Genomic DNA, 18,766 nt, shown 5'->3' on the forward strand with positions numbered 1-18,766 from the left:
CTGAGAAAAGGGTGTGCATTTCACTCAACATTGAACAATCTCAGAAAAAACCCCACAAAGCGAACAAAACCATAAAACACAAACAAAATCAAACAGCAAAACAAAGCTAGACGTTGGCAGGCGTTGAATGGAAAAACTCCATGAAAAAAACCACCCTTGAAGATCCGTTTTCAACTTTCATGTTCATAGGCGGCGAGCAAAGTTGGCAGGAGAAATCGACATGCACAGGATTGTTCAGTAGAAAGCCGAAAAACAAAAGAGGGGGAGGTCCCTGCGCTTGAATCGCTTTTTCACAAACTCGAGGCACAGCTTGGTTGTTGCACATCAAGAACAAGGTGCTAGACATATCCCACATAAAGGGACTCATGGCACACCTTGTGAGCAGCCTTGCTGGGTCGAACTTGAACTTGCCAACCCTCGCGCATTTGCCGGAGGATGGGAGTACTCGCTGGCCAGATTGTCGCAAGCGCAAGGTTCGAATCGACAAAAGTCGGCTGCACAGCACATTCGTACTGAACAGCACCTTGTTCATCTCGGACAGTCAAATCAAAGACGTTGTCACCAATGTTGTTGGTGCGTGTCTCCCAGTCACGAAGCAGTTGAATTGCTTTCACACGGATTGAACTTTCAGCGATGCTCCGAGGCATGGTGACTTCCAGCCTGGGGTCGGGGTAACTTCCACCAAGCGACCGTGGCTTGGTGGGTTGCACGCCTTGCCAGTAAGACGCTTCGTCCATAATGAGCTCGGCAATCTCGGTTGGTAGTGCCGGTAGAACTGCGAGCTGATCCTGCAGCTCCGGTCCGCTGGTCAGCAAGCAAAGCACGGTCTGAAGGTCGTCAGCGGTTGCTAAGCGTGGAAGTAAGGAGAATGCAAGAGGGTTTATCTGAGGATCGACCCTGTGCAAGGAGAAAAAAAATTGCAGTCAGCAAGGGCAACTCCAATATCTCGACACAACCAACTGACGTAAGGTAGGGCGGCATGTCTTCGATTTCCTGTGCCTCTGTAATCAAATCAACAGCAGCATCGCCAATGCAATTATGTGATAGACTGTCGCTCAAACGGTGAGTTGGATGACTTAGCTAAGCCAGCCTCCAAAAAAAAAAAAAAAAAAAAAAAAAACCAAAAAAAAAAAAAAACCGAGACGAGCAAAGCACGCGGCAACTTACTAGAGCCCAGTCAGCGTCGCTCCATCTTTGATTGCTTTGGCAATCGCCTGCGCTCCAACATCGCCAATGCGATTGTAACCTAGACTGTCCGTCCCCAGCATAAATTACAAAGGTCTGGTTAACCCAAGCTCAATGTCCAAGACGAGCAGAGTTCGAACAACGGCTTACTCGAGCTCAGCCAGTTCCGAATGCACCATGCGTTCCGCAAGCGCAAGCGCTCCAGCGTCGCCAATCTGGGTGCTGCTGAGACTGTCCAACGCTGTGAGCACTCAAAGTACCCGCTGCAGGATGCATTTGGAAGTGTGAGGCGGCTTACTCGAGCTCCTGTATAGAGCTGTTCACTTTGAGCGCCTCAGCAATGGCCTGCGCTCCAGCATCGCCAATCCGATTGCCGTACAGACTGTCCATTCCTCCATCAGTGAGCCATTCTTCACGCCCTTTTCTGAACCAGCCCACTCACAAGCGCCAGTAACAGTGAGATCCCTTACGTGAGCTTACTCAAACAGGTGTTCACTTTGAGTGCTTCACCTATCGCCTGCGCTCCGGCATGGCCAATCTGATTCTGTTGTAGACTGTCCATCCCCTCCATCAGTGAGCGTCAAACCCTCAAAAAACAACCGCGCATGCATCCATCAAAGTGAGAGACCTTACTTGAGCCGAGTCAGATCCGAGTTCACTTTGAGTGCCTCACCGATCGCTTGAGCTCCAGCATCGCCAATCTGATTCTCACCAAGTCTATTCCCTCTAGTGAGCACTTTTTGCCGCCCTCGGCTGGATCACCCACTCCCATGCATCAGTCAAGTCGAGGCGCCTTACTTGAGCGAGCACAGCGTCGTGTTCTCTTTGAGTGCCTCAGCAATCGCAGTTGCTCCCACATCGCCAATCCGATTCTTCCACAGACTATCCGTCCCCTCCATCAGTGAGCACTCTGTGGATACCCGTGGCTGAAATGGCCCACTCACATGCATTCGTCAACGCGAGGCGCCTTACGTGAGAGTCATCAAGCGCGAGTTCTCGTCGAGAGTTTCAGCAATGGCCTGGGCACCAGCATCGCCAATCTGATTCTTTTGCAGACTGTCCGTCCCCTCCATCAATGAGCAACTCTGAATGTCCTGGGCTGAAATCACTCACACGCATGCATGAATGTGTGGATGGCCTACTTAAGCTCCCACACGCAGCTTCCCTTGATTGCTTCGGCAATGGCTCGTGCTCCTGCGTCGCCAATCCGATTATCGTACAGACTGTCCATTCCTCCTCCAGCAGTGAGCACTCTTAATTGTCCGCTCACATGCATCAGTGAAGTGATATGCCTTACCTGAGCTTTTGCAGCTTGGGGTTCGCCGCGAATGCGCCAGCAATCGCAATCGCACCAGCGTCGCCAATCTGATTGTCGTACAGACTGTCCACATCCCCCTCCATCAGTGAGCCACTCTTCTGAATCACCCACTCTCATGCACCAATGAAGTGAGATGCCTTACCCGAGTGTATGCACCGTGGTGTTCACCTTGAGCCCCTCAGCAATCGCCTGTGCTTCCGCGTCGCCAATCTGCTTCCGATCCAGACTGTTCATCTCCATTCTCGTCAGTACTCGCACTGCCACATGCACTCCAATAAGCTCGGCTGTCTCGTACTAGAGATATCCACCCTCCCGCTGCACGGCGTAGTCATACAGCTCGCGCTGTCTCGGAGTCATGCTCTCATATGACAGCATTTCTTTGAAAAAAAAAGGGGGGGGACTGGCTCTGAGCGGCCTCGTCTTTGCCAAATTTGTTCCAAATGCGTTTCGCGCTTCCCTCAACCATGTACTTTGGTGTTAACTTTAGCAAATGAGATGCTGGATTGAAATCTGAGAAGCTTGGCCCAGTCATCAAATCTCTCTCTCTCTCTCTCTCTCTCTCTCTCTCTCTCTCTCTCTCTCTCTCTCTCTCTCTCTCTCTCTCTCTCTCTCTCTCTCTCTTTCTCTCTCTCTCTCTCTCTCTCTCTCTCTCTTCCACCCCCGCTTCCCGCCAAATCCAACACACAACCCCCCGATCCGCGCGAAATCCAATGCTCTTCGTCAACACGCTCGCCGTGTTCGCGTCGTACGTCCTCTTCTACGTCTTCGGGTAAGGGACTGCCAGCCAAAGCAATCGCCAATGCAACGCCATACAAATCGCCAACCATTGTGCTCATCCACTCTGACAGAGGCTACTTCTTTGTGAGCCAGTTATTCAAGGATTATGAAGTTCGCAATTCTCGTAAGTCGGCGGCAACTGTCGAGTTGGATCGTTTGGTGATTCTGACTTGAATCGCTTTTGCTTCAACGCGCGCAGTCGTTCAGCAGATTTACGCAGTAACGTTCGCCATCTCATGTGCAATGTTCGAGCTCATCATATTCGAGATTTTGGACATTTTGGATCGGGTATGAATGGCTCTCTTCGTGTTGTTCTTGTTGCTGTTGTTCAGACTTGTTTTGTCCTCGACGCTCATTCATCCGATCGTCACAGTCGTCTCGGTTGTTCCATTGGAGGCTGGCTATTTGCCTCATGTTGTTTATTCTCATTGTACTAATACCGCTCTATCAAGTACGTCTTGTAGCGCTTGTCCGTTTGCCTGTGCAAGACGACGACCGCACTCATCGCCCTTTTTACAGATATTCCTCAGTCTTCGGAACATCAAGATTCCAACACGAAGAGCTTCCTTGGCCGCTGGATCCCTCTGGCTAGTATGTGTTGAAAGTTTTGCGGGGATGTATTGAATGCTTTGGTGCTGACCCCACTGCCATGGCCAGATTTACATTTACTTTTTCTGGCGCCTCGGAGACTCGTTTCCAATCCTGTCGGCCCATCATGGCATCTTTACCATCGAGCAGGGCATTAGTCGAGTTGGAGTGATTGGTGAGGAAATGGGAGGCTGCGGGATTGTGTAAGAAAAGGATTCACTTTTTCGCCATTTTATTCTGTGGTCATGCATGTAGGTGTCACGCTGATGGCCATTCTCTCTGGGCTTGGCGCTGTGAACTGTCCATACACGTACATGACCATGTTCTTGCGAGCTGTCGAGGATGCTGAAGTTCAGGTGTGACGCTTCGTGTAGGATTTTTCGCGTTCGTTCCAGAGCATGTCACTCACGTGCATTCTTGACCTTGGGCTGCAGGATTTGGAGAAAAAGTATCTGCACACGCTAGACTTGATATACAGCAAAAAGCGCAAAGTGGTGATGACCAAAAAGGACAGGTGTGTTTGTGCTCTTCGAAAGTACTCAATGCCCCTAGTTTCCTTCTTTTGCTTTCTCATCGTCGTGCCACCCATGCGTGTGTGTATATGTATGTGCAGAACTATGGAAGGCTCGTCACCAACACAACAGAGCGCAGAGTCAGGGCCATCCTTGTTCGGAAGAGTGGCCAGCCTCTTTGGACGGCAGTCCGAGCACGAGAACATTGTGCTTCTCGAGCAGGAGATGCGCGCGTTGGAGCAATCGAGTCGACAGCAGTTCCTGGAGCTCTCGGAGTTGCACGACGCGCAAGACCGAAAAGCGTATTCCCAGACCTGGAAGGGTCGGTACTTTAACGCTCTCGGCTATTTTTTCTCAGTGTACTGCGTCTACAAGATTTTCATGGTACGCAGCATATTGCGGGTCTGAGGTTTGGCAGGTTACCGAGCATTTTCTGCATCGTGGATTTTCTGACTTTGAACTGAAACATTTGTGATTCGGTCCTACTACACCCGTCTTTCACAGTGCTGCATCAATATCATCTTCGACCGTGTCGGCAAGGTGGATCCAGTGACGCGTGGCATTGAAATTACCGTCGTGTACTTGAACATGGATTTCGACGTCAACTTTTGGTCTCAGCACATTTCCTTCATTCTTGTGGGCATTATTATTGTGACCTCTATTCGAGGCTTACTCATCCAATTGACAAAGGTATGTACGTTTGGCGTGTCGCCAGGAAAATCATCCTGTCGAAATAACGCACTTTTGTTTTCGTTTTTTTTTCCCCTCTGCCTCGTCGCTACAGTTCTTCTATGCAATCTCAAGTAGCTCGTCCTCCAATATTCTCGTGCTATTCCTTGCGCAAATCATGGGCATGTACTTTGTTTCGTCGGTCTTGCTGATGCGAATGAACATGCCACTCGAATATCGGTAAACCACGCTTCGGTTATTTTGTCGTGCTGCCTCATCGCACCCAATTTTTCTAACGGGCTGCTTGTCATCCGTTTGCCAGAATCATCATCACCGAGGTGCTGGGCGATATCCAATTCAACTTTTACCACCGCTGGTTTGACGTGATCTTCCTCTTTAGCGCGGTCGCCAACCTTCTCCTCATCGGTCTTACCCATCAGTTTGCCGTGCGGGACACCAACGTCGGCCCTCGATCGAGCAAAGGCGCCTTCAAGAGTATTTCGTGATTGTGCCGAAGCGCGCTCAAATGCCATCTTTCGACAATTGTCAAAATGCACAGTGTTTCATTCCAGTGCAGTTGTCTTTCTCTTTTCCATGAGCACTGAGCCATGCGACAACCTCTCCAATTTTGCATTGGCACGAACGAAGTTGATAAAGAAGCACAAAACAATCTCTCCAATCCTTGTTGCAGCGTTTTCAAGCCCGCTTGCCATGATGGCGGTTTGCCGAATGCTCGGTTTCTAAGCATCAAGCCATAGTCAGTCCAAGTCAGTCTTTTTTTGTCTGTTCTGATCGTTTTTTTCTCAGACTTGTCCACTCTTCCAATCCAATCATGACTCAGACCGCTGTTGCTGCTGCTTCGTCTGGTCGCAACGCCCTTGAGCTCGGCGACGTGACTCCACACAATGTCCGCCAGCTGCGTGTGCTCAACGCGGCCATCTTCCCTGTGGCGTACCAGGAGGCCTTCTACCAGAGCGCGCCCACCCTCGGCGAGTTTGCCAAGCTCGGTGCGTTCCAACCGCCCAAAATGCATTGTCATATGATTCAAGCAGCGGGCAGTCCCAACGATCTCCTCTCCTCGTCAACTCGGGGTGGTTAAGAAGCGAAGTGGCAGTGTCGGACTTGCAATGGTGCTCCATACAAAGCGGTCGATCCATCTCTCTCTCTCTCTCTCCCTCACTCTCGCTCGTCGCGTGTGTGTTTGCGTCGATTCGCCATCGCTTCAACAGTTGCGATCTGCCGAGTTTTCACTTCGTTTGCTTGACTTTTGTTCCCTTTTCGTTCGTTTTCCAAGCTCAAATTTTTTTTTTTTTTTTTTTTTTTCCATGTGCTATTTTCCCGCGTTTTTTTTTTTTTTTTTTTTCAATGGAAAACGCAGCAAATTTCACCAATTGTTTTTGATTTTGGTAATTTTTCGGGAGTTTAAATTCGTCGACAATTCTGAGAATCTACTTTGACAAAGTTTTTTTGCTTGTTTGTGATTGACGAGTTTTTGTCACTAACCGTGGTTTTTGCTTTTCTGCTGACAGCGTACTTTAACGACATTATGGTCGGCGCAGTGTGCTGCCGAATTGAGCCCGAGCAAAAGCGCTTGTACATCATGACGCTGGGTTGCCTTGCTCCTTACCGACGACTTGGACTTGGTACGAATTTGGTTTTAGCTTTTGTGAAATTTGTTGCCAAAAGACCTGCATCCTCACTTTCAACTTATTTCCCCCCCCCCGTCCCCCCACTACTCCTTGATCAGGTGCTCTCATGCTCCAACACGTGCTGAAGGAGTGCGACCATCACCTCAACACTGTCGAGTCGGTATATTTGCACGTCCAGGTCGGCAACGAGGATGCGCTCGCATTCTACAAAAAGTTTGGCTTTGTGGTCACCGAGACTTTGGACCAGTATTACAAGCGAATTGAGCCAGCGGGCGCGCACGTGTTGGTGAAGCGTCTTTGCTAAGAATGGTGTCATTGTGAATTGGAAACCACGCATAAAGTCCTCTTTCGTTTCGACATGTCGCAAAACTCCAATAACAACGAAGAGAATCGACGCTAGAATTTGCGATAATGAAGGCACGATGGCCGCGAAACGACAACGACAATGACAAAAAAAAAAACCAACCAATAACAAAAATCTGCAATGAAACACAGAAAAGAAATAACACCTCGCGCACAGCAACAAAGAGTACCACATTCCTTGTTAAAAAGCCCGTTGCATACACCATCATCTGGCTTTTTATGCTTGCATTGGCTGAGCTGGCTCTGCCGGTGCAGCAGAAATGGTAGAATCACCCTCCTGCGGCGGTTGCTCTTGCACCGGCTGTTGCACTTGCTGCACCTGCTCTTGCACTTGCTGCACCTGCTCTTGCACTTGCTGCACTTGCTCTTGCTGGCGCTGCTGCAGTTGCTGCTGCTGTTGCTGTTGCTCCTCGGCCTCCTCTTTGGCCAACAGGGCAAGCCGGAGCTTGCGGGTCATTTTGACCTTACGCTCGGGCGTCGGCCAAGGTGTCGGCTCGCGCAACAAGTAGTCGCGCATAAAGCTGCTGATGGCGCGACGGCGCTTCTGATCCACGCGCGTCACTTCCGAAATGCGGTTGAACGGCTGCAGAATGCCAAACAGCGCCCGAACAAGCTCATACAAGCGCCGCTGGTTCTCTGGCAGCGATTGCAACTCTGGCGGCTCCTCGTCATCGGCCTGGTCCTCTTCGCCGGCCTCTGCCTCCGCGTCGTCGGTGGCAGGTTGGGCTTCAGTGTTGGCGTGTTCGGCGTCTGATTTCGACTCTTGGTCAGCCCCAGTGTCCATCGCCACCGGCTCTGCAGTAGCCGCGGCGTCGGCAGCGACACCAGCTGCTGCAGCAGCAGCAGTGGCGGCCGCCTTTGGGCGGAACCGGAACTTGGCCTTCAAACGCGCCAGCAGCGGCGGATAAGGAGCAACCATGACGGCAAGGCGAGCCTCGAGCGTCGCAGTGAATTCACGCAGCTCGTAAAGATTTCCAGCGACAGCCTCAAAGCCGTCGTGATAGTACTCGGGCAGACTGACTCGCTTTTGGTACGCCTCGATGAGCTTTGCACGCTCGGGATTGTCCATGGAGGATGGAGCGGGCATTGCCACGATCGGCGGGGTGGGGAAGGTCGGCGCCGCAGGCGGGGGAGCCGGAGCGTGCGTTCGCCTCGGGCGGCTTGTGCTGTCCGTCAAGGTCGGGCGGTACATCGAGGGGCTGGATTCGCTCAACGCCTCCGTCTTGACAGACTGCAAGCTGGGCGGCGCGGCCACGCTGTTGGTCTCAGCTGGGGCGTCTTCTGCCATTGGCACGACGGTGGCAGCGACTTCTGGCTTTGGCTCTTCGTTGGCGTTGTCAACGGGCTTTGGCTCGTCGTCGGCGTTGGCAACGGGCTTTGGCTCGTCGTCGACTTTGGCAACGGGCTTGGACGGAGTGGAAACGTCCATGCCGTTCACCTCACTGGTCTCCTTGGGGACGTCGCTCGAGGACTGCGCATCTTGGCCGTCGCTAGTAGCGGCAGGCTCGTCCACAGCTGATGCTGCAGAGCGGCGTGTCGTGCGACCAGAGGTAGTTGGAGTGGCGACTGGCGAAATGCTGGCCGCCGAGCGCGTTGAAGTGCGACCACTAGAACGGCGACTGGGAGTAGCGTTGCGGGAAGAGGAGGCACGCGTCGAGCGACCACGCTTGGCAGAGTAGCCGGCGTCGCTGTCGCCATCTTCCTCACTCTCAGAGCTTTCAGCAGCACGAGAAGCGCGGCTGCGAAGCGAGCGACTGCGGGTGGGGCGAACCTGCTCTTCTTCCGCCTCGCTGCTCTCGTTGGCCTCTTGCTCGGAAGCGTCATACGAGTCTTCATCGGCCGACTCTACGTCCTGGCCAGCAGAAGACTGCTCAGACTTCACGGCGGCAGCTCGTCGCGGGCGACGCGAGGCTGATGCTGGCTGTTCGTCCTCGGCAGGCTGCTTGCGCGAGCGGTTGGCTCGCCTGGACCGCGGTGTCTCTTCTTCGTTGCTCTCGGCATCATCAGGTGCATCCTGCTCTTGGGTGTCGCTGGGAGCGCTGTCTTCCGCGTCGCTGCCATTCCTTGTGCGGCGAGAGGACCGACGCTCGGATTGGCGCTCTACACCTCCTCGGCGTCCAGCACTCGCAGGAGTCGACGGCTTGGAGGACGGTGGGCGACCGCGGGAGCGGGGAGAGCTTCGGCTTGGGGTGGCAGCCTTCTTTTTGCGTTGGGCGTTGCCACCACTGCGCTTGCCATCGTCGGAAAAGTCCTCATCTGAGCTGTCAGAGAAGGAACTCGAGTCGCCAAGCTGCTCTTCGGCCAGCGCAGTTCCATCGCCTGCATCAGACTGCTCGGACTCGCGCTCGCTGTCTGCTGGGGCTGGCTGGGACAACTTGGGCGGGCCAGACCGCGGACGACCACGTCCACGCGGGGTGGTCGCCGCCGGGGTGGAATCGGCGGCTGCGGCTGCTGCTGCTGCGGTCGGGGTGCTTGGTTGGGAATCCAGACGGCCTCGCTTGGAGGATGGCGTTTCCGCCTCCTCGGTGGCAGACCGCTTCTTGCTGGGAACGGGAGACTCTGGGCGAGACGGCGCAACAGCAATCATCGTCTGGAACCCATCGTCAAACTGGGTGGGATCCTTCAGGACGCCAACGACGCCAGTGATGCGCGTGCTGTCAAACTCCGTGTACCAATCTGGTGGAGACTGCGGAGGCGGGACGTAGCTCTCCGTCTCTGGCATTGGCCGTTGGCGATACACAATCAAGTCTGTGGTGCACAGCTCGGGGAAAAAGTAGTACTTGTTGCCCTCGTCGTCCATGCCCATGGGCTCGGTGCGCGTCAAATCGGCGCCGAATGTGTCGAGGAAGGTCACAAGCTCTGGCTTTTGCTCAAACTGCATCATGCACAGGGTGTAAATAATCCACACGCGCTGGCGCACGTCAATCTCGGCAAAGTTCAGGTCGTGCAGGGGGTTTGCCTTGCCAAGGATTTTGAGCATTTCACGATCAAGGCCGTCCACCTCGTCGTCATCGCGGAGGAGCTGTCGAATGGTCGACTTGAGTCGCTTGCGGATCAGGGCGCGCGATTCTTCGAGGCTCAGTGGAGCGCCCGAAGCGCCAGCGGAGGCGAACGTGGCACCGTCGTCGTCACCGAAAAGACCCTCGCCGTCGTCGTCATCCTCATCTTCAGAGGCCGACATGACAGCCAGGCCGCGATTGGCATTGTTGGCAGTGGCAATGATGGCGTCGGGGTTGTTGTACATGGCCCCACTGCTCTGGCTCAACGGCAAGAAACGACCACCCGCACCGCGCTGGGGTGCAGGGCGAGAGCTGGCTCCGCTGTGTTGACGTCCCTTGTACGACACGAGCTCGAGATCGGGAATGCGCAGCTTGAGAACGCGGCCAAGTCGGCGATACCAGTTCTCCACGTGCCGGCCGAGGTGCAGGACCCAGTCGTCGGGGCCGATCGGCTGCTTGCGAGCAACCGCTTGATTGAGCGAGCGCTCATAGTTCTTGATCGGATTGAGCAGCATGAGCATGATCTTGTGCAAGTACGTCGAGCGCGTCGGAAAGAGAATCGCCAGCTCGAATTCATAAAAGGAGAACAAGCCAAAGCCGGGGACCGCAGACTGCAACAGAGTCAGAACGTGCCCGATGGCGGGGATTTGCCAGAGCGATCGCAGCTGTCGCATCGCATTCGGCTCGACAATCGAGTCCACTAAGGCCTGCACTTCCGGGATGGGTTGATCCTTGATAAACCGCTGAACATCATCCGCAGCAGACGAGTCTGTGAGCACAAACGGGCCGGAAGCAGGCATGGAGAAGGTCGACTTTCGCTTCATGTTGCGATCTGCACGCGAAGGCGCGCCTACCTCGTAATGAGCGAGCAGCGCATTCGGGGGTGCATGCGGGATGTGTGCGGTCGAGGAAGCAGCCACGGCAGCCGTGTGGAGGGCGGCTTCGGCCACTCGTCGCGCGGCACGGACGGGGAGGGAGGATGCCTCGGAACCTTGGCTAGCGGCCGCAGACGGTGCTGCATTGGCAAAATGAAGCGTGGGCAGCGGAGTGGTGCGGGGCTGGTTCATGAGGGCGAGCGGGGAGGTTCGAGCCATGCTCACCTTCTCGCGAAGCGCCAGAGGCAGCAACGCCAGTTTTTGCTCCAAAACTTGCTCGAGACGGTGTGCCATACGCGACACCTCGTGATCCGAGCCGTTGTATCGATAGCAGTTGGCAAAAATCAATCGCAAGTCGCGCACGGCCGTGGAAAGATCCGTGTACTCGCCATTCTCGAGTTGCGTTTGGAGGGTTGAGAGATCCATCGGATGCGTGATTGTATCGTAGTAGTCCACCAGGCCCAAGCCTTCCACGTCAACTGGTTCCAGGAAAGGGAAGGAAAAGTAGCGATACTCGCGATTTTGCAAATCTCGGACAATTCGGTAGGCGCTCTGCACCTCTGGCGCAAGTCGATCCAAGATTTCTCGCTCGTGCGCAATGTCATCGCGGTTGCGGCGGTTTTTGGGTTTGGGAGGTGCAGGCACGGGTGCTACTGCCGCGACTGCCGCGACTGGTGCAGATGGGTCTTGGCCTGGCTGGGCTGGCGGCTGGGCAGCAGGGTGCTTGCTCTTTTGCTTTGGCGACTTTTGCTTTTGCTTGTGACCGTTTGAGGCACCAGGTCCGTGTGGCTGCGCAGGAAGCGTGTCAAACTGGGATGCGGCGGCAGGCAAAAACTGATCGGGCAGCATGTGAAGGTGGGGAGCAATCAACCCAGGATGAGCCGCAGCGGCGCCAGGGTGGGTGGGCGATAGCAACTGTTGCGGCTGCTGCTGCTGCTGCTGCTGCTGCTGTTGTTGTTGTTGTTGCTGCTGCTGCATAAACTGCCACTGCACGCCGTTGCTCGGGGGCAAGCCGTTCATTGCTCGCTCAATGTCTTGATTGGCCGCAGCAATTTTGGCATCGAGCGACGCCAAGAGTTGGCGGCCGGTTTCAAACTCGGTTGGATTGGCATACTGGCGGCTCGCCACGGCAAGTCGTTGCTGCTGCAAAAATTGGCTGTACTGCGCGCAGGAGCCAACCAGCTGTTGAAGTTGCTGTTGGTGTTGCGACTGCGCCCCTGGTTGCGGCTGTGCGAACGCCGCCAGGCCAGGATGAACAGCTTGCGCTGCTTGCTGCGGAGCCATGGGCATCATCATGCCCGGCTGCATGTACTGGTTTCCGGGCATGAACACGGGCGCAACCTGCATGTGCGGCATCATCATGGGATGCATCGGCATACCGGCTTGCTGCGACTGTTGCATCTGCTGCTGTTGCAGCATCGAGTACTGGTTGGGGTCCATTGATTCAACCTTTCAGCAACCACCAAGTTGTGACTTGGGTTTTAGGACGCCACTGAATTGCAGCTGTGATGGCTTGCTGTGGTTCTTCTTCTTGTTTCCCGGCAAGTGTGGCCGATGTGTGTGCGAAAATGCAGCACACTGAGACGCTGAGCGGGAAACCTGTGCAGACCCAAACCAACGACAGCAACAAGTCAATGCTTTGAAAACCCCCCTCCCAGTGCTTTGCAATGAAACGGTTCTCAGAAGTACAAACAATGTTTGTTTTGTTGCTTTGCCAAAAAAACTCAGAATTTTTGTGTTTTGGCGCGTTTTTTCAATGATAAACAGTGGAGCTTTTTTTTTTTTTTTTTTTTTTTTTCAACGAGCGATCGTTGCGTTTTGCGGACTTGCTGGAAAGTGAGTCGGCCGCGCTGATCAGAACAAGGGACACCCAAAGCATCACAGAATGGTTGTGTTTGCTGAAGGGCGATGAGAATGTGATGCGAGGAACAAGAAGAGGAGCGAGAATAAAAAGAAAAAAAAAAAGAAAAAAAAAAGCGCGAACGATCACTTCGCTAGACGTCGACGAGAGCCGAGAGGCGGGGGGGGGGGAGCGCCCGGTGCGAGAAGCCCACATTCACAGTGCTGAACGTGATGCAAGTGGGAGTCCGGATCGGGCCCTCGGAGGAGCAGCACCGAGCCTGGGGGGCAAAGAGCGACGGAAGTCCAAGCATGTGCTTGGTCTCCAATGTCTCACTTTCACGCTGTGACGCGCCGCTGCCCCTGTCAGCCAGCCGAGTCCAACCCCATTGGAGAGAGCGTTCGATGACCCCTGCAAAGCTCACCCGCACAGACGTCCTCCCTGGGGCAGAAGGGTCCCCTTTCCAAAGCAGTGCAAAAGGGCCTGCATGTGCTTTTTTATCGTTATTTATTGTTCGTTTTCACCTCGCTGTCTGCGCTCTCTGTCTGTTCCGGCACCCCCCTCCTCTGTGTGCTGAGGCAGTGAGTTGAGGCACCGAGTTGCAGGCGAGCGCATCGACGTGGACTGCGGCAGACGAGCGTCGCAATCGCAGCAAAGTGACGATTTGGTCGAAAGAAAAAAAAAAACAAGAAAAAAAAAAGCGTTACGCTGAAGCGACTTACAAGTGAAGAAAGTGAGTGAAAAGAGAGAGAGAGAGAGAAAATAAAAGGAGTGAGGATGGAAAAGAGATGAGTGATGAGTGAAAGCGGGACGAGATCCGATCCCGAAGGGTTGGACGGATTCGCCATGGAACAAGATTTGCTCGTCTTGTCAATCTGCGAGCTCGCTGGCATGGATTCTCAGGCAAAGCTGCCTGTGAACGTCATTTTCGCCTTTCAATCACAGTGTGTGCATGCATTGTGCACAGAGGTGTGAGGGGGAAGGGAATGCGGGTGGTATTCGCAAATCCCAGCCAAAAACACAGCAAAACAGCCGATTCTGAGCAGCTTTGGCTTGTCTCGTCTCGTCCGCCTCCGCCCCCGCCTCCCAATCCTCTACCCCCTCGGTTCTCCATGTCACTTGTTTCGTCTTTGGTCAACTGCTTCCATTGTGCGGTCGATGATTTTCGATTTGCTCATTCTCTCTTTTTTTTTTTTTTTGTTTTTTTTTTTCTTCCCTCGATTGCTTACTGGAGCGTAAGATTCACTCGTTACCACGCGCTTCACTCTGATCCCACTTTTTAGTTATTCGTCCGTATCTTTTATTTTTGATCAATTTCTCGTTATTTTTTTTTTTTTTTTTTTTTTTTGTATGGATTATTGTTCATTCCAACACTCGAGCCTTTCACTCTGGGTTTTTTCCCCACTCGCCCCCCTCTCACTCGAGCTGTCCCCCCGCGCTGGTCTGGTCTGTCGCTTTTGGTGACAACGAGAGCAGTCCTACAGAGCAGGGGGTCAGGGTTGAAGGAGCGGTCAAGGGGCGTACTGGTTCGATCGAACTCCCTCTTTCGCACTCTCGCCTTCCACTTTCCTCTCCTCAACGGGTCTTCCCCAGTCACTGTGTAACTCAGCTTTACTACTACTACTCCCTCTGTTTGTCTGTCATGAGCGGTGGTCGTGTTCAATGCGACTCCCCTTCCAGCAGAGACAAAAACCCAACCAGAATCAAAACACACAAAAAAAACAACCAGCCAAAAAAAAAAAAAAAAAAAAAAAAAAATCCAAATAATTCTCAATGCAATGCAAATCCACGCAATCCATCCATCACTTTGGTCACTTTGGGTCACTTTGGTCTCATTCGCTTCGATTCTGGGGTTTTGTTGTTTATTCGAGTGCGAGGCATGTTTGGTGTCACAATCTGAACATCCTTGTTCCATTTTTGCTTTTCGTGATTTGGAGCTTTTTTTTTTTCTTCTGATTTCGACACTTCTTCGATGCTCTGACGTTGATCTTGGTGACTTTACTTGTGTGTTCAAATTGTGTGTGTGTGCGTTGGGTCGCTTTTTGACAGGAAGCTTTGAGAAACCAAGACTTTCCGTCTCAGTCTCTGTGTCACCCAGTCTCAGTTTCTCTCGCTCTCTCTGTCGCTATGGCGTCGATGACAATCGCTCCGTCGGCGTCGGCTCCGACGGCCCGGACATCCAATCCGAGCTCAACGACGCTGCCGCACTCAATCTCGTCGCCGACGATGCCAATTCCGATCGCCATCAACCAGAACACGGCCAACTCTGTGATGCTCTCGACCTCGCAGTCGTCCTCCGACGGTTACCTCGAAGGCTATGACAATGCATCCATGGCGTCGCCTTCTGGTCACCGGCCGAGTCTGCGTCGCCAGCCGTCCGACGGCGCAACGTATGATGGTACGACAAATGGGGTTTGGCTTGTTTTGCTGCGTGGGAAGTGTGCCTTTTTTCCGATTAACTTTTCTGTCTCCTTGGTTGGCATTGTAGCTCGCGCGGCAGGCAGCCGTCCACTCTCCATGGTTGGTGAAGACGATGTTGCCAAGGTGAGTTTTCTGTCTGAGGGCCGCTTGTTTTTTGATCTTCGTTCTCGTTTATTCACTGCTGATCTGCCTTGTGTGACTCTCAGCTCAAGCAAAAGAAGGCAAACTACCAGAAGGCGAAAGCCGCTCGTTTGCGTGCTGCCAACACCTTTGGTGGTGATGCGGAGAATGTGCAAAGCGGGTATGTGCTTTGCTTCTGCTCTAGTCTACTTTTTCTTTTACCGATCCTGCACTCATCCCTTGATGTGACTGCTCTAGGTGGCTCAAAATGCGCGGTTTTGTCAAGAACTGGTCCAAGTATTACTGCGTGCTGCGTCCGGGCGTTCTGCTGTACTACAAGGACGAGAAGCGGACAGAGTGGTCTGGCTCGGTTCTCCTGAACGGTGCCGAGGTCTGTCCTTGTGTTGTTGCGTGTGTTTGTTTGTTCGGTTTTCATGCTCACCCATGCGTATTGCTTTTTCTCTTGCAAATTGTGCAGGTGATTGAGCGACCAACCAAGAAAACTGGCTTCTGCTTCAAGATTTACCACCCTCTGGAACACACGATTTACTCGACTCGCGGTCCCAAGGGCGAGATTGCCATTGTGGTTCCCATTCACAACGATCATTGCATTCTTCGTGCTCCGACTGAGGCCGAGGGACAGGTACTTTGCTCTCGAGACAAATTGTCGTTGTATTGGATTTTGTTGCTCACTCCATGCTCCTTCTCTTCTCGCTTTTCCAGCAATGGCTGAGCAATATCGAAGAGGCGTCTCTTAAGCCTCTTGGCCACCACGATGATCCTCGCGGTATGGATTCAATTCATCGTTGTTTTGCGATGGTGGAAAAAACTCACTCTTCTTCGACCTCTTTTCCACTTCTTGCCTGGTCAATGCGAATCACATAGACGACGAATCGGACGATGACGAGTTTGGCGATGCTCAGAATCTCGAACAGCAATCTCCGCCCGCTTCGGCATCCCTCACAGTGCCGCTGTCACCCATTCTTACTGCCGCCGCTGGCAATCCCACCTCTGACTTTGAGGACGAAGAAGAAGAGGAAGAGGCCGATGCGGTCAAGGAAACGCCCTATGCCCAGGAGCCCTCTCGAGAAATCAACGTCGGCCCGGTCACTGAAGAGTGGGGCGAAGAGTCAAAGTCGTTGATGTGGTCGATTCTCAAACAGCTGCGCCCGAGTGTCGATCTCTCCAAGATTCCGCTCCCGACCTTCATTCTCGAGCCTCGCTCCTTCCTTGACAAGCTATCCGACTATTACTTCCATTCCGACGTCCTTTCAGTGTAAGTCTCGCACCAAGTTTTTTTTTCCAAAGTCCGCTGTAACTCGTCTCTCACACAAAACCCACCTTCTTCTGTTTCCCACGACAGCGCCGCGAACCATGCGGATCCTGTGGAGCGCATGTCTATCATCACCAAGTGGTTCCTCTCAGGCTTCTATGCTCAACCGAAAGGATGCAAGAAGCCGTACAACCCCATTATCGGTGAAACCTTCCGCTGCTACTGGAAGCATCCCACAGACAGCCGCACCTACTACATTGCGGAACAGGTCTCCCATCATCCACCGGTGTCTGCGTGGTATGCTGCCAACCGACAAGAAGGCTACTGCGTGAACGGCTCGCTGTTGACGCGCTCAAAGTTCAACGGCGCCTCGGCTGTCAGTTTGCTTGAAGGCGCCGCCACCCTTCACTTGCTGAACTTTGGCGAGGAATACGTGATTACCTTCCCGCTGGTCCAAGTCAAAGGGTGAGTAGTGGGGTGGGTGGGTTTGAGTTGCACGGGAATCACCTTGTAAACTGACTCGTTCGAATTGTTGTTCTGTTGTAGCTTGATCTTCCCTCCTCTTCAAATGGAGATGGGTGGTACTCCTTCCATTATTTGCGCCCAAACGGGTCTGAAGGCTGAGCTCGAGTTCAAGCTGAAGGTACAGCGCATGAGCGTTTTGTGATTGAGCGAACGAACGAACTTTTCTCTGACCCTTTTTGTTTCTGTGATCAATGCTGTTTAGCCCATGTTTGGCGGTGACATCAATGGTCTCAAGGGCAAGATCAAGGATGCGACCGATCGTGTGTTGCGCACTGTGAATGGCCGCTGGGACCAGACGATTGAAATCACCAATTGCCAGACAAATGTACGATACACGGCTGTACTTGGAACGGCGTGGGGAGGCGTCCAAAACATACTCACCACCTGCTTCCTTTTCGGTTTGAACCCCATCACAGGAAGTATCGGCACTGTGGACTGTCTCGCCGGATACCGTCCAACGACGCCTGCCCCGATTCAAAGTTGCCAAAGACGCTCAGGGCGAGTTTGAGTCTGAACGGTACGGTGTTGCTTTCGCCACCCACTTTTCTTTGTCGAGGTCTGACTGACTTTTGACATTTCTTCTTGAACAGGCTCTGGCAAAAGGTCACGGCCGCCATCGAGGCCGGCGACCAGTACTTGGCGACGGAAGAGAAGACTGTGCTCGAGAATAACCAGCGCCTTGTGCACAAGGAGCTCAAGGCAAACAACGCAGACTGGGTGCCCAAGCTTTTCCGGAAAAATCACGACGGAACCTGGGTGTACAAGTTTATGGACAAGAAGAAGTGGAACCCGACGGTGGATGCTCGCGAGATTGAGAGCGAGGGTGTGGTGCATACCCTCAGCGCGGCTGCTCTTGCGCAACGGCCCGCGACCCAGGGCACCCGCGATCGTCGCGGCTCGACGCGCCAACCATTGTCTGCAGTCTCGGTCGCCAGCGCGGCTGCCTCTGGTGTGGTCTCGAGTTCCACGTCTAGTGCTTCCACGCCGGCGCCCGCGCACACTCTGACTCTCCCTGCGGCCTCCAAGGATGGACACGCTGCGTTGACGTACGCCGCGGTGGTTGCACACAAGCCTGCCGCCTCAGCTCAGGCTGCTGGCCATGTCTCGTTGCCTCCGTTCCCAGCTGCGCACGACTATTCCGACAATCAGCGTCAACTGGCCGAGGCCCAGCACCGCGCGGTCGAGCACCTTCTCTCCTGGCGCAAGACTGCTGACGATCAACTGGCTGCGATCAATATCCAACTCGAGGCCACGCAACAGCAACTTCGCACTGCGCAGCAGCTGCTTGCGCGAGGTGGCCCGGCCAACCATGGTGCCGCCGCCGCCGCCGCCGCCGCCGCCGCCGCCCCCAACTCCAGGAGCGGTCTGTTGCTGAACAGCGTGATTCTCTTGTTGCTGGTGTTGATCCAACTCTACGTTCAGCTGTACAAGATTCCGGCATCCACCGCGTCCGCCTCCGGCAGTCGAGGCGATTTGTAACGTGTTGTATTTGATGAATTTTTTGTGTTTTTTCTTAATTGGTTGTCTGGGAACTTGCTGCTTGCCTGACATTGCATGTGAAGGACGAACAACAACAACAAAATATACACTGAAGTTTGGTTTTTGTCGCAGTCTGGATGTTTTACCCCGCCCCTGCTTTGTCCAACAAGCAG

The 18,766-nt window shown here is 53.6% G+C and overlaps 5 protein-coding genes across 5 annotated transcripts; 3 read left to right on the forward strand and 2 right to left on the reverse strand.

Annotated features, from left to right (window-relative positions):
* Nucleotides 1–3: 3 nt before the first annotated feature.
* Nucleotides 4–2,891, reverse strand: CAOG_05653 (hypothetical protein). The gene is made up of 13 exons (XM_004346276.2): nucleotides 2,799–2,891; nucleotides 2,646–2,729; nucleotides 2,483–2,566; nucleotides 2,328–2,408; nucleotides 2,158–2,241; nucleotides 1,984–2,067; nucleotides 1,819–1,902; nucleotides 1,656–1,739; nucleotides 1,484–1,567; nucleotides 1,336–1,416; nucleotides 1,168–1,251; nucleotides 965–1,048; nucleotides 4–897 (listed from the first exon to the last, which is right to left on the reverse strand). Exons 1-13 carry the CDS (start codon nucleotides 2,876–2,878, stop codon nucleotides 339–341), a joined length of 1,557 nt encoding a protein of 518 aa, XP_004346326.1. The 5' UTR covers nucleotides 2,879–2,891; the 3' UTR covers nucleotides 4–338.
* A 234-nt stretch (nucleotides 2,892–3,125) lies between these two features.
* On the forward strand, nucleotides 3,126–5,621 carry CAOG_05654 (hypothetical protein). Its single transcript, XM_004346277.2, has 12 exons — nucleotides 3,126–3,272; nucleotides 3,352–3,404; nucleotides 3,480–3,568; nucleotides 3,654–3,731; nucleotides 3,800–3,871; nucleotides 3,938–4,043; nucleotides 4,124–4,224; nucleotides 4,303–4,382; nucleotides 4,482–4,764; nucleotides 4,885–5,070; nucleotides 5,165–5,289; nucleotides 5,372–5,621. Exons 1-12 carry the CDS (start codon nucleotides 3,214–3,216, stop codon nucleotides 5,553–5,555), a joined length of 1,416 nt encoding a protein of 471 aa, XP_004346327.1. The 5' UTR covers nucleotides 3,126–3,213; the 3' UTR covers nucleotides 5,556–5,621.
* A 213-nt stretch (nucleotides 5,622–5,834) lies between these two features.
* CAOG_05655 (Nat13 protein) lies at nucleotides 5,835–7,056 on the forward strand. Its single transcript, XM_004346278.2, has 3 exons — nucleotides 5,835–6,056; nucleotides 6,579–6,692; nucleotides 6,797–7,056. The coding sequence occupies exons 1-3, from the start codon at nucleotides 5,882–5,884 to the stop codon at nucleotides 7,000–7,002; spliced, it is 495 nt and encodes a 164-aa protein (XP_004346328.1). The 5' UTR covers nucleotides 5,835–5,881; the 3' UTR covers nucleotides 7,003–7,056.
* A 33-nt stretch (nucleotides 7,057–7,089) lies between these two features.
* On the reverse strand, nucleotides 7,090–13,533 carry CAOG_05656 (hypothetical protein). The gene is made up of 2 exons (XM_004346279.2): nucleotides 13,498–13,533; nucleotides 7,090–12,534 (listed from the first exon to the last, which is right to left on the reverse strand). Exon 2 carries the CDS (start codon nucleotides 12,373–12,375, stop codon nucleotides 7,279–7,281), a length of 5,097 nt encoding a protein of 1,698 aa, XP_004346329.1. The 5' UTR covers nucleotides 12,376–12,534; nucleotides 13,498–13,533; the 3' UTR covers nucleotides 7,090–7,278.
* A 446-nt stretch (nucleotides 13,534–13,979) lies between these two features.
* On the forward strand, nucleotides 13,980–18,717 carry CAOG_05657 (oxysterol binding protein). The gene is made up of 13 exons (XM_004346280.2): nucleotides 13,980–14,010; nucleotides 14,825–15,173; nucleotides 15,264–15,319; nucleotides 15,403–15,497; nucleotides 15,575–15,707; nucleotides 15,795–15,959; nucleotides 16,040–16,103; nucleotides 16,202–16,592; nucleotides 16,680–17,054; nucleotides 17,136–17,232; nucleotides 17,317–17,439; nucleotides 17,531–17,631; nucleotides 17,705–18,717. Exons 2-13 carry the CDS (start codon nucleotides 14,903–14,905, stop codon nucleotides 18,591–18,593), a joined length of 2,760 nt encoding a protein of 919 aa, XP_004346330.1. The 5' UTR covers nucleotides 13,980–14,010; nucleotides 14,825–14,902; the 3' UTR covers nucleotides 18,594–18,717.
* The last annotated feature ends 49 nt before the right edge of the window (nucleotides 18,718–18,766 follow it).

Source organism: Capsaspora owczarzaki (genome assembly GCF_000151315.2).
Source record: "Capsaspora owczarzaki ATCC 30864 unplaced genomic scaffold supercont2.9, whole genome shotgun sequence".
NCBI classification, from domain to species: domain Eukaryota; class Filasterea; order Ministeriida; family Capsasporidae; genus Capsaspora; species Capsaspora owczarzaki.

Coding starts and splice junctions, on each gene's coding strand:
- CAOG_05655 (XM_004346278.2), top strand. CDS start 5,882: ATGACTCAGACCGCTGTTGCTGCTGCTTCGTCTGGTCGCAACGCCCTT. Junction 6,057..6,578: donor CGGCGAGTTTGCCAAGCTCG/GTGCGTTCCAAC, acceptor TTCTGCTGACAG/CGTACTTTAACGACATTATG. Junction 6,693..6,796: donor TTACCGACGACTTGGACTTG/GTACGAATTTGG, acceptor CTCCTTGATCAG/GTGCTCTCATGCTCCAACAC.
- CAOG_05653 (XM_004346276.2), bottom strand. CDS start 2,878: ATGCTGTCATATGAGAGCATGACTCCGAGACAGCGCGAGCTGTATGAC. Junction 1,740..1,818: donor TCGGATCTGACTCGGCTCAA/GTAAGGTCTCTC, acceptor GGGGATGGACAG/TCTACAACAGAATCAGATTG. Junction 1,049..1,167: donor GCGACGCTGACTGGGCTCTA/GTAAGTTGCCGC, acceptor TTTGAGCGACAG/TCTATCACATAATTGCATTG.
- CAOG_05656 (XM_004346279.2), bottom strand. CDS start 12,375: ATGGACCCCAACCAGTACTCGATGCTGCAACAGCAGCAGATGCAACAG.
- CAOG_05657 (XM_004346280.2), top strand. CDS start 14,903: ATGGCGTCGATGACAATCGCTCCGTCGGCGTCGGCTCCGACGGCCCGG. Junction 15,960..16,039: donor CGACTGAGGCCGAGGGACAG/GTACTTTGCTCT, acceptor TCGCTTTTCCAG/CAATGGCTGAGCAATATCGA. Junction 16,104..16,201: donor CCACCACGATGATCCTCGCG/GTATGGATTCAA, acceptor CGAATCACATAG/ACGACGAATCGGACGATGAC.
- CAOG_05654 (XM_004346277.2), top strand. CDS start 3,214: ATGCTCTTCGTCAACACGCTCGCCGTGTTCGCGTCGTACGTCCTCTTC. Junction 3,273..3,351: donor GTCCTCTTCTACGTCTTCGG/GTAAGGGACTGC, acceptor CCACTCTGACAG/AGGCTACTTCTTTGTGAGCC. Junction 3,405..3,479: donor TTATGAAGTTCGCAATTCTC/GTAAGTCGGCGG, acceptor CAACGCGCGCAG/TCGTTCAGCAGATTTACGCA.